At 40.3% G+C, this 12,904-nt stretch overlaps 1 protein-coding gene across 5 annotated transcripts in view; it reads left to right on the top strand.

Annotated features, from left to right (window-relative positions):
* The window catches only part of dcaf6 (ddb1 and cul4 associated factor 6), a 193,423-nt gene that overhangs the window by 28,980 nt on the left and 151,539 nt on the right, over positions 1–12,904 (top strand). For all 5 annotated transcript variants that reach the window (XM_068040689.1, XM_068040692.1, XM_068040691.1 and 2 more), the window contains exons 5-7: positions 2,300–2,413; positions 3,515–3,650; positions 5,716–5,933. In XM_068040689.1, the coding sequence (XP_067896790.1) occupies positions 2,300–2,413; positions 3,515–3,650; positions 5,716–5,933 (468 nt within the window). The remainder of the gene's footprint in view (positions 1–2,299; positions 2,414–3,514; positions 3,651–5,715; positions 5,934–12,904) is intronic.

Here is a 12,904-nt window from a genome sequence, read left to right as displayed (position 1 = left end):
GACTTTGAAATTGTTTGGGTTTACTGAAACAACTGTACATAACAAACTCAGTGCCATTTCTAAGATGCTGGCTGGCTATGTATGCCATTAAATACATAATGGAACACTATGATTCCATTTTCAATCCCATGTTCTAAGATGGCATTAACTGACTGGTTTATTCTTTTAAGTTTTTATCTTGAGTGCACTAAATTCAATGTAATGCTAAAATTGTGAAGTACAGTTGTTTTATGCAGCTACAGTGTGTGTATATATATATATATATATATATATATCCATAAAAAATATTCTTTTGTGACTTTGAAATATATATATATAATTTTGTTCAGTTCAATTTCTTCAATCAACTGTAAATCAAAATTTCAGGCTCTTAGAAAAAATTCTAAAAGTTGTAGTTTTACATAGGTACATAGAACTTAGGAGCAGGTCATTCAGCCCTTCGAGCCTGCCCCGCCATTGGATAAGATCATGGCTGATCTGGTTGTGGTCTCGACTTCACTTTTCTGTCTGCTCACCCATAACCCTTGACTCCCGTGACTATCAAAAATCTGTCTAACTCAGCCTTGAATAAATTCTATGACCCAGCCTTCGCTGCTTTCTTGGGTAGAGAATTCCGCAGACTGACGATCCTTTGAGAAAAATAATTTACCCAACTGTAAAATTTTAAAATTCATATTGAAAGTTGGGAAGTTCAGGATCATGCTGTATATAATTTTACACAAATACCACCCTTTAGTTTAAAGTTGTTTTTGGAAAACTGGCTTCATTTTTAAAGATGTCATCGGGTTCTTTGCCATTTTGAAATATCTTCTTTCCCCTATTTAGATTCTGTTATACTGATCACCATGCCCTAGCTGACAAAGCAGAAAGAATACTTGTCATTGCACCAGCATTACTGTATAATATTAGGAATATGACAGTGATGTAGGTTGACTGTTTGTTTTTACCCCAACTTGTGGAAAAGTATTTCACCTCTACCCTTTCTTTTCATTTTTATTGGAACTCACCATATTGGGTACATTGTCACTCCTAAATAGAATCATCGATGCAGCACAAAACGCTGCAATTTGGTTCATTGTGTCTGTGTTGGCCCTTTGAAAGATCGATCCAATTCCATTTTTCCAGTTATTATTGAATCTGCTTCCACCGCCCCTTCAGACAGCGTACTCCAGATTGCAACAACTTGCTACATTAAAGAAAAATCTCCTCCGCTCACCTTCTGCCAATTACTGACTTTTATTTGAAAATTTTTTTTTTTTCTAATTCATAAAAATATTATCAAATGTTACATAATCTCTTTCATGTAATGTTCCCACTTAATATTTTAGAGTTTAAACTGCAAATTATATTTTAAATTCTGTAGATTAATGATCTATCCCTTTTTGCTTGGTTTAAACAAAGCCATGTAAGCATAAAATCTTGGGAGTGTCTGGCTCAGTGAGTAGGTGCAATGCCTTGCATGGAACATTTTTAAAATGTTTATTCTTGGAATGTGGATGACATTGGTTGCTCGAAGAGCATTAAGAGTGATTCACTTAGTGTGGGACTAGAGTCACATGCAAGCCAGACCAGATAGCAGTGGTAAGTTCTCTTCCCTGAAGGATATTAATAAGCCAATTGGTTTTTTACAACAATCCAAAAACTTCTTGGTCACTTTTGCTGGTGCTAGCCCAAAAATTACCAAATTTATTGAATTCCATTTCACAACTTATAATTTGAGCTCTTGACTCTGGATTGCTAGTTCTGTAACATAGTCATTTGGTTACCATACTCAAACTGAGTCCTGTAGATAAGGAAAATTGCAAGTTTGATTTTTTTTTTTGTGTTGGCTAATCTCAACTAATGTAGAAGTAGGACTGCTGCAATTGTCTTAAGAATATTTGGGTTAGGAAGAGAAAAATAAGACTTCATATTCATGATTGCTAGAAGGGGACCCTGTTGGAAGATGAATGCATGGATGACTGGTGTAAGTTACATTGGTCTTAGCTATGACTCCTTTCAGTGGTCAAGTAGTCTGACAGCACCCAGGTACATTTTCAACTTGCTGCCCAGGCATATAACTGCTGCTGTGGATAAGCCACTTATAGAAATTTCCTGATTTTAATTTCCATTGATTTCAATGGAAAGGAAAATTGGATGGTTTCTGTAATGGACAGCCAATCTGCGATGACAGTTTTATGCCTGGGCAGTGGGTTGAAAATCTACCCCTCTGTGTCCTGGCTCTCTCACTTGAAGAGCAGCCAGTTGAAATCCTATCAGATCACCATGGTACCAAATGATTTTACTATTTGTTGCACAGATCATGACTGTACCAAATGATCCTTACACCTTTCTATCATGTGGTGAAGATGGTACAGTAAGGTGGTTTGATGTGAGAGTGAAGACGAATTGTACAAAAGAAGATTGCAAAGATGTGAGTTTAAGAAATACACATTTCATAGACATAAATGCTGTATACAATTTTAGCAAACCCTATGTAAAGATATACTAATATAAATGCTCAGGTGCTTGTCTGAAAATTTAGTTAACAGCATACTCAAAGGTGCATTTCAGGGCATGGGGGTGTTTGAAAGGAGGTGGTGTTGCTGCTTCAGTTCTTTCCAGCCAGAAGCAGTTTGAGACAGTCATAGCACACCTTCCCCTGCTTTTCATGGAGCTGTTTAAATTTTAAAAAAATTGGTAACTGCAGATTATTTTAGATTTACTGTTGTGGTTCACATTGTGTGAATCAGCCATGATAAAACATGGGCATCAAAAAATATAAAATCACTTTGCTCCAGAGCTTCAGGATTTTGCTTCAACAAAATTGTGGGTGCTCGCATCAGCACTTAATTTTACCATTAGGTCTGAAGATCTTTTTTTATAAAAGTATACTTTAAAACAAAATTGGTAAAGGGCCAGTTCACTCTTTCGGCAGACAAGCTCAAGATATTGTTGAAAGGTCCTTTCACTAACCTATCTTCAACGAAGCCATGTTTGCTTGAAGGATGTAATCTGATCAAACATCTCAAAATATAGCTTCCAATACATATGTTATAGATCATTGGAGCATAAAACAATTGGGCAATGTAAAAATTCTAACCTGGAATGTTTTTGTGGTAAATTGAGAGATAAAGATTAACTGCGTGTCATTGCAAGGCAGATAGCAAGATTGCAACCATATATAGGTTCAAGTAAATAAAAAGGACTTGTAAATAAATCAGTAACTAAAGCATGTGTCCATATCTGTTTGTCATGGAGGGGGAAGGGAGTCTCTTTCTGGACTGTTAATTGATAAGTTCTGCTTGTGTTTACTATCCGTCTGTTTTTGTTTCAGAGGTTTGATGCAAATATTTTAATGCCAAATGCCCACTGTAAAGTCAAACTACTCCATTTCAAATGTGAAAATTTTGTCTCGCAACATTAGCTGAGTTGACTTAAATATTTTTGAGTTATGCTTTTCTAATAAGGAAATGGCTATCTTAAAACTAAAGATGACAATTTCTTTAGGATTTCAAACTGTCTTTCAAAACAGGACATTTTAATAAACTGTCGCCGTGCTGCTACTTCAATCGCTATATGCCCCCTGATGCCGTTCTACTTGTCTGTTGGCTGCTCAGATAGTTCTGTGAGAATATATGATAGAAGGATGCTTGGCACGAGAGCTACAGGTATTATTTTAACTTTGCCGTACAGAATATGAGCAAGTCTATTTAGCATTACACACAGCCTGAAATGTAATTAAATGTTTTGTTTCAATAACAAGTTGATAGGATTTAAATCCGTCTAACCCTTTTGGATGATTTTCCGCAGGGAACATGCATATGCAGTGGATCCATAATGTAAATTTTAATGAGTGAAGGAGTTTTGAAAGTATAGTGTGTTTTAACTGAGGATAGATAGCTTGTTAAAGGACAAAAGCACAGGTTTGGTCTTTTAGTCAATCTAGAAGCCTTAAATACCACTACTAGTAGTTCAATATTTCAGTTTGATTCTACTCTTGAGGTTTTAACATTTTGTAGAGATCTGATTTAGTTTAAAATCTGTGGGCTCTGTAAGGGAGTTGAAGTTTTTTGATGACTCAGATAGTGAAATGTTAAGTAACTTTTAATCAATAGCTAAATGTAGAACATTATGGCAGACATCATTTCCATATACAGCACATTAACATGTTGCACCTTAGAGCCTTTGTATTCTTTGTTTCATAGATAAGTTAGATAGATGCCATTAAATAAAACTCAGTGCAGAGAAATGTGAGATGATGCATTTTGCAAGGAAGAATGGGGAGATGTATAGTAAAGGATGAAACTTTAAAAATAGAGGAGCAGAGGATCTCTGGTTTAGAGGTGCAAGTATTTAAAAGTGAGAACAAGTTCATAAAGCTGTTTTTTAAAAACGATATGGGATCCTAGGTTGTATAAATAGGGGCATAGATTACAAAAGCAAAACTAAATTTATAGATATAGCACCATTAACACAGAAAAGAAAAGTCCTAAGATACTTCACAGAAGTGCAAAGAAAAGAAATGAATGCTGTGCCAAAGAAATATTAGAAGGGTTGATCAAAAGCTTAGTCGGAGATGGGGTTTTAGAGGACTGTAATAGAGGAGAGTAAACTGGGGAGGCATAAGTGTTCAGGGAGGGAATTCCAGAGTGTGGTGCCTTAGTGTAGCTGAAGATACAGCTGCAAATAATGGGGTGAGGAGGGGAATCTCAAGAGGCTAGAGTTGGAAAAACAGTTCAGGGTGGCTGGAGGAGGTTACAGAGATGGGAGGGGCAAGGACATAAAGGAAATTAAATGCAAGGGCGAGAAATTTAAATCTGAGTTTTGGGAGCCAATGTAGGTCGGAAGGGCAGGGGTGATGAATGTGCAGGGCTTGGTACAGATAGGATGCAAGCTGCAGACTATTGCATGAGCTGAAGTTTGTGGAGGGTGTGCGACCAGCCAGGAGAATGTTGAAATTGACTTGGTGGAGGTGACAAAGGCATGGACCAGGATTTTAGCAGTAGGTGGGTTGAGGCAGAGATGGAGGTGTGTAATGTCACTGAGGCAGAAATAGGCAGTCTTTGTGATAGAAAAGATATATGGTGGGAAACTCAGCTCAGCCTCGAATAGAACACCAAGGTAGCAAATGGTGTACTTCAATCTGAGAGTGGGCGGGGAGGGCAAATGCAAAATCTTTGCCTTCAGTCTTACCAATGTTTAACTGGAGGAAATTCTGGCTCAGCCAAGACTGGACTTCTGGCAAACAGTCCGATAGCTCAGAAAAAGTGGAGAAGTTGAGAGGGTTGGTGGAAAATTAAAGTTGGGTTGTGTCATTGTACACGTAGAACTCATGTCAGCTGATCATGTTATTCAAAGGACAGAATGTAGATGGGAGAATGGGAGGGCCCAAGGATGGATCTTTGGGGGATTCTAGAAGTAACTTTGCAGGGACAGGAAGAGAAGCCATTGCTGAAGATTGACTGTGAATGGATAGGTAGAGTAGAAGCAAATGAAAGCTGTTAGGACAGGGAATGCTGTACCAAGAATAGTGGGTGAAGTAGAACCCATAACAGATTATAAAAGGGAAGTGGATAAATATTTGAAAATAAACAATGTAAATAAGCACAGGGAAAAGAAATAAGACAAAGTGGACAGCTCTTGTAGTAAACTAGCAGAGGCACGATGGAGCAAATGGCTGCCTTCTGTGCTATAAAATTCTGTTGCCCTATGTTTATCTTTATTTCTTTGCAGGTAGTTACAATACTCGAGCAACTACTGGAATGTGTGCAAGATTTTTACCACCACATCTTACCAATAAATCTTGTCGAGTCACATCTCTTTGTTACAGTAATGATGGACAAGAAATTCTTGTTAGTTATTCCTCAGACTACATTTATCTTTTTGACCCCAATGATGATCAGGGTCGTGAACTTAAACTCCCTTCAGCAGATGAGAGAAGAGAACCAGAGGTAGGTGATTTTCTGGTATTTGAGACCAAGAGACTAATGCTGCACCATAAAAGTTGGTATGCTTATCAATCAATTAAAAGTTGATTCTAAGTGCTGTTTGTTGCAAACCAAAAGAAAATATTTTGCAGCAAACATTTTAACTAGGATCTGAGGTGTTAAAAATATAAGAAAATGAAATGATAAAATATGGTTGAAACTGTTGTATCAATTAGATCTATGAAGTAGACTAAGATTGTGTTTGAAGTTGCAATGTTTGCATGTAAAACTTGCAAGTAATCACATGTTTCCCTTGCAATGTAAAAGAAGCATTCTGGATGAAAATAAGATCCTTATACATACCGTTGTTCTTCCTCTAGACATCTCGGAAACTATGCCCTTATCAGTTTAATTAAATATTATAACAGCTTATGTTGAAGTAATATTAGTTTAAAAAATTGATTTATATCTGAATATGTAAAAATGAGATATAGCTATCATTCAGTTTTACCAGTTTAAAGTGCCACAGAGTATGGCAGGAGGAAGAAGATACTGTACTGATCAATATGTAGCAATGTTGATATTTACCTGTGGAACAAAGATGATTGCTCCGCACACTTCCCCTACAAGGCTCCTGGATTGGCTTTCCAGTCCATTATTACCCACTTACAAGAGCCAACAGATCTCCCTTCTATCTGTGAAGCTCCAATTTTGGGCCCTATCAGCAGTTCTCCCCAGTATCAATTTAAAACTGAAAAGCTGACTACTTTGGGCACAATTGAGTGAAAACTTTGTTCCACAACAGTGCAATGATTGATTCTGGTGGCCCTGATGAAGAACAATCTCTGCTCTAAAAAATCCCTCACTAGAGATCCAACCTTGTGGCCTCTGACCTGAATATCGTAAGAGGTTTAAGGGTCATTTCTAGACTACTAGGCAGTCATTCAGGACTCCGATCTCATTTGACCACAAGCTAGCAAGCCAGTCACCTGTTCCAATTCTTTTTCGCTACTTGCTACCTGTTTTTAACCAGGTGGTGCTTTGGGATTCTTTTTTTCTAACTTAAGGATGCTTATATATAAATGTTTATTATTACCTGTAGAGCTAACCACCTTTTAATAAAAGCAAAATACTGCAGATGCTGGAAATCTGAAATAAAAACAAAGTACTGGAAATACTCAGCAGGTCAGGCAGCATCGGTGGAGAGTGAAGCAGAGTTGACGTTTCAGGTCTGTGACCTTTCATCAGAACTGGCAAAGTTTAGAAAAGAATTGGGTTTTAAGCAAGTGAAGGGGGTAGGGGGGAATGGTGGGAAAGAGAACAAAAGGGGAGGTGTGTGATTAGGTCAGCGGGCAGGAGAGATTAAATAACAAAACTGTCCTGGGATAAAGGAAAAGAGTATGTTAATGCTTGTGCTCTTTCACCACACACCTTCCCTTTTGTTCTCTTCCCCACATCTCCCCCCACCCCCCCCCCCCCCCCGCAACCCTTTTCACTTGCTTAAACCCTAATTCTTTTCTAACCTTTGCCAGTTCTGATGAAAGGTCACAGACCTGAAATGTTAACTCTGCTTCTCACTCCACAGCTGCTGCTTGACCTGCTGAGTATTTCCAGCACTTTGTTTTTATTTCATCTTTTAATATATCTCTTAAGTCTTTCTAGTGGAATCAGTGCAATTTGACCAAAAATTTTATGGCTCACAAACTAGATTGTGACATTTTCAGTAAAAGTTTCAAAGAAATGTTGAGAAAGCTGGAGTTTATTGGTTTTGAATTAGCCAGTCGCTAAGCTGTTTTTACAGTTTCAAACAAAAAAAATCTGGCGTGTAGCATGAAGTTTTAGAAGGTATTTGGATGATTTTAAAGCCTTTCATTGCTTTGCCCCAAAGCAGTATCTGTTGAGGAACTTGGTTGCATTTTCATCATTTGATGAAAACTAATATTTGTTAAAAAAAAAAGAAGAATGGCAATATGCACATTTAGTTTAGAGATACAGCACTGAAACAGGCCCTTCGGCCCACCGAGTCTGTGCTGACCATCAACCACCCATTTATACTAATCCTACACTAATCCCATATTCCTACCACATCCCCACTTGTCCCTATATTTCCCTACCACCTACCTATACTAGGGGCAATTTATAATGGCCAATTTACCTACCAACCTGCAAGTCTTTTGGCTTGTGGGAGGAAACCGGAGCACTCGGAGAAAACCCACGCAGACACAGGGAGAACTTGCAAACTCCACACAGGCAGTACCCAGAATTGAACCCGGGTCGCTGGAGCTGTGAGGCTGCAGTGCTAACCACCGCGCCACTGTGCCGCACTTTCCTATACTGATCTTGGTGTACTTTAAGGATCAAGTCCTTTTTTAACTCTATCTAGTGACCTGGAGTATCTGCTTGGTTGCACTAGTTTCTTCATCACAATTTGCCCAAAATCAACACAAAAGATAACAGAATTTTAAATACAAATTGTGTTCAGTGCAGCTCAAGTTTTCACAATCTCTTGTGCTACCTTAAAACACATTGGGCTGGAAGCAGGCCCCAAGAACAAAAATGGCCATGCCCCAGGATGTTTTGTTTTAATTTATTCTTGGGATGTGTATGTCGTTGGCAAGGCCATCATTTATTGCCCGTCTCTAATTTTCCTCGAGGGTGGAGGCGAGTCTCCTTGAACCGCTGCGGTCTATGTAGTGAAGGTACTTCCGAACTGCTGTTAGGTAGAGAGTTACAAGATTTTGATCCAGTGACGATGAAGGAATGACGATATATTTCCAAGTCAGGCTGATGTGACTTGGAGGGGAACTTACAGGTGATGGTGTTCCCATGTGGCTGTTGCCCTTGTTCTTCCAGGTGGTAGAGGTCATGGGTTTGGACGGTGCTGTCAAAGGAGCCTTGGTGAGTTGCTGCAGTGCATCTTGTAGATGGTACATACTGCTGCCACTGTGTGGCGGTGGTAGAGAGAGTGAATGTTTTAATGTAATGGTTGACGTGCTGATCAAGGGGGCTGCTTTGTCCTGGATGGTGTCAAGCTTCTTGAATGTTGTTGGAGCTGCATTCATCCAGGCAAGTGGAGCGTCCCCATCACACTCCTTGTGCCCTGTAGGTGGTGGAAAAGCTTTGAGGAGTGAGGAGGTGGATCACTTGCCACAGAATTCTCAGTCTCTTATCTGCTCTTGTAGCCACAGTATTTATTTGGCTGAGCCAGTTAAACTTCTGGTTAGTGGTAACTCCCAGAATAATTAATCACCATTGAGACCTTCCTCTAATTGTGTTTGTTTGCAGGCCTTACAGGAGGCTTTAAAAGTTAAGCTGGTTCTTTTGGGCACAGGGAACATATAGTAATGCTTTGAAAGCTTTCAAATGTAATTTTTTTAAATTTACTAAGAATCTGATTACTGTACCACAATATAACCAGGAAATGGTTCTGTATATTTTTTAAATTATTTTCAGTAATTTTGGGGTACTCACAGGTGGTGGATTTACACGGTTATTAAAAATGCTTTTTTTTGTTAAACCAATTTTCTAGTGTATTAATCAAACTGCATCTGTTACAGTTCTTAAGTATATCAAGGAAGATATTTTAAAACAATTTTTAAAATTACATTTTAAAAAGCTGTCCAATTGTACATGACCAATTTTGTGTTTGGCAATATGCAATTGAGTTTGAACAGAAACGCAAAAAAGACGCTTCTCGAAACAGGCGCAATTTTGAGCACAATTTCCGTTTTGCCGATCGCGCCAAAGTGGAAACTTTACTTCAGTATGTTTCAGCAGGACAAAAAGAGCTTCCTTCGTGGAAGCTGTTTAATTCAACTCGATTTTCTGTGCACTAGCAGAATCTTTAGGAAATGAAAATTGATATCAGAAGCTAGGTGTATTTGAACGCAGCTGATCATAATTGGTTGAAAGTAAAGCTAAAATCCAGTCCATTGGCATTGCTGAATTAGTTAAGCAAGCAACTAAAGCTGAGCTTTGTTTCCTTTCAGTTAATATTCTGGAGGTTTTAAAGAATATGCATATTTGTACATACCAACATGCGAATTAAGAGCAGGAGTAGGCCACTCGGTCCCTTGAGCCTGCTCTGCCATTCAATAATTCATGGCTGAACTGATTTCTCCACATTTCCACCTACCCCTGATAACCTTTCACCCCCTTGATTATCAAGAATCTGTCTACCTCTGCCTTAAACATATTCAAAGACCCTGATTCCACTGCCTTTTGAGGAAGAGAGTTCCAAAGACTCACGACCCTCTGAGGGAAAACATTTCTCCACATCTCTGTCTTAAATGGGTGACCCCTTATTTGTAAACAGTGATCCCTGGTTCTAGATTCTCCAACAAGGGGAAAAATCCTTTCCACATCCACCCTGTCAAGACCCCTCAGGATCTTAAATGTTTCAATCAAGTCGCCTCTTACTCTTCTAAATTCCAGTGGTAACAAGCCTAGCCTGTCCAATCTTTCCTCATAAGATAGCCCGCCAATTCCAGTCTAATAATAACTCCTGAGTTATCCTTCCTTTCTGCTTCTTTCATAGTCTGCTTTGAACTTAAACCCTCCTGCACACATGTTAACCTGCTGCTTACCTTTTTATTTACCATCATACTCCCTGTCGTTTTCCCTTTCCCTTCCCCCCGAGTCACTAGTTTAAAGTCCTAGAGACCACCCTATTTATCCGTTTCGCTAGAACACTGGTTCCAGATCGGTTCAAGTGGCGACCGTCCCATCGGTACAGATCCCCCCGGTTCCAAAACTGATGCCAATGCCCCATGAAATGGAACCCCTCTTTCCCACTCCACTCCCTTAGCCACGTGTTTACTTCCCTAATATTCTTATCCCTAAGCCAATTTGCACGTGGCTCGGGCAGTAATCCGGAAATTATGACCCTCGAGGACCTGTTCCTTAATTTCGTTCCTAGTGCTTTATAATCCCCAAACAGGTTCTCCATCCTAGCCTTGCCTATGTTGTTAGTCCCAACGTGGACCACAACAACTGGATCCTCCCCCTCCCGCTCCAATATCCTTTCAAGCCGGTCAGAGATGTCCTGCACCCTGGCACCGGGTAGGCAACACACCATGCGGGACTCCCGATCCGGCTTGCAAAGGATATATCTATCCCCCTAATTATAGAATCCCCTATAACTACCACTTGTCTTTTTGCTCCCCCCTCTTGAATGGCCTTCTGCACCATGGTGCCATGGTCAGTTGGCTCATCCTCCCCGCAGCCCTTTTCCTCATCCACACAGGGAGCAAGTATCTTGTCAAGTAAGGTCAAAGGCTGAGGCTCCTCCACTCCTGAACTCAGGATCCCCCTACCTGCCTCACTTGCAGTCACACCCTGTTGTCCCTGATCACTAACTGAATTTGAATTACTTAATCTACCAGGTGTGACTGCCTCCTGAAACAAAACGTTCAGGTAACTCTCCCCCTCCCGGATGTGCCACAGTGTTTGAAGCTCAGATTCCAGATCATCAACTCTGAGCCGGAGTTCTTCCAGCAACCAACACTTGCTGCAGATGTGGTCCCTGCCGTTCACAATGGGGTCAGCCAGCTCCCACATCATACAGCTACAGCACATCACCTGCCCAGCCATCTCTACTTAGTTAATTACTTTATTACTTTATATAAATTTATGAGTTAAATACTTTCTGATACTTCTCTGCTATGGTCTTTTTCAAATAACCAATTAATAGATAAATCAAAAAAAGTAAGTAAAAAAAGAAAGTAAATTTTTAACCAATCACACGATACAGAAAAAATAAAAAAGCTTACCTTATCAACACACCAGAGTTCTTTTTTTTTTGGTTAGAGGAGGAGGGCGGGTGGGAGACACTACACGTGTAGTGTCTCGGGTTCAGCCACTGCCCAAATATATAGGTTTTTACTTACCCAGCAGTCCCCTGGTCCACCGAAACAAAAGGTAATTCACGGGTTTTGGCGCGTTTTTTTTGCAACCTCCGGTCCTGTTGCTCCTCGGGCTGCTCTGGTTTTTCTCTCTCTCTCTCACGGGTTTTGGCGCGTTTTTTATGAAACCTCCGGTCCTGTTGCTCCTCTGGCTGCTCTAGCTCCTCTCTCTCTCTCTCTCTCTCTCTCACGGGTTTTGGCGCGTTTCTTTTCCAACCTCCGGTCCTGCTGCTCCTCGGGCTGCTCTGGCTCCTCTCTCTCTCTCTCTCTCTCTCTCTCTCAAGGATAGGATAGGATAGCCTCTCCCCGCGCGCTCTTTGAAGCGAAGCCTCTCCCCGCGCGCTCTTTGAAGCGAAGCCTCTCCCCGCGCGCTCTTTGAAGCGAAGCCTCTCCCCGCGCTCTGCGCTCTTTTTGCGTGCTCTTTTTGAAATGAAGCCTCTCCCAGCTCTCCGCGCTCTTTTTGAAATGAAGCCTCTCCCAGCTCTCCGCGCTCTTTTTGAAATGAAGCCTCTCCCAGCAATCCGCACTGTTTTTGAAATGAAGCCTCTCCCAGCAATCCGCACTGTTTTTGAAATGAACCCTCTCCCAGCTCTCCGCGCTCTTTTTGAAATGAAGCCTCTCCCAGCTCTCCGCGCTCTTTTTGAAATGAAGCCTCTCCCAGCAATCTGTGCTGTTTTTGAAGTGATAATTCCAAGTATTTGAATGTGAATCAATCCACCCCAAACGTAAATATATATTGGGCCTGGCTATAAACCAGGTTTTGGAGCTGGTGACTCAATAATGCATTCAGGGCTTCAGAATACTGTGTATTTCTGCTGAAATTTGCTTGCATATCTGCAAAAGATACAATTTTATTGCGTAGTGTGGTACTTTCGACAGAATGGTGTTGCTGTTAAAATGTTATATAGTGGCCATGTTGGATTTGTACTCAACAGACTAAAACTGGTTGCACTACAGATCTCTAATGGAATTCCCTTGATAGTTTTTGCAAGGTCATGCACTAACTTAGTCAGCTGTGCTTGCAAAATGCCTAGCGTGTGTTTGCCAAGGTGAATTCATTTCCAAGAACAACGCCAACAGCATGTGATTATT

This window comes from Heterodontus francisci, chromosome 10 (genome assembly GCF_036365525.1).
Source record: "Heterodontus francisci isolate sHetFra1 chromosome 10, sHetFra1.hap1, whole genome shotgun sequence".
Classification (NCBI taxonomy): domain Eukaryota; kingdom Metazoa; phylum Chordata; class Chondrichthyes; order Heterodontiformes; family Heterodontidae; genus Heterodontus; species Heterodontus francisci.
The sequence above is the reverse complement of the archived record's forward strand: the minus strand, read 5'-3'. Positions and strand labels throughout refer to the sequence as shown.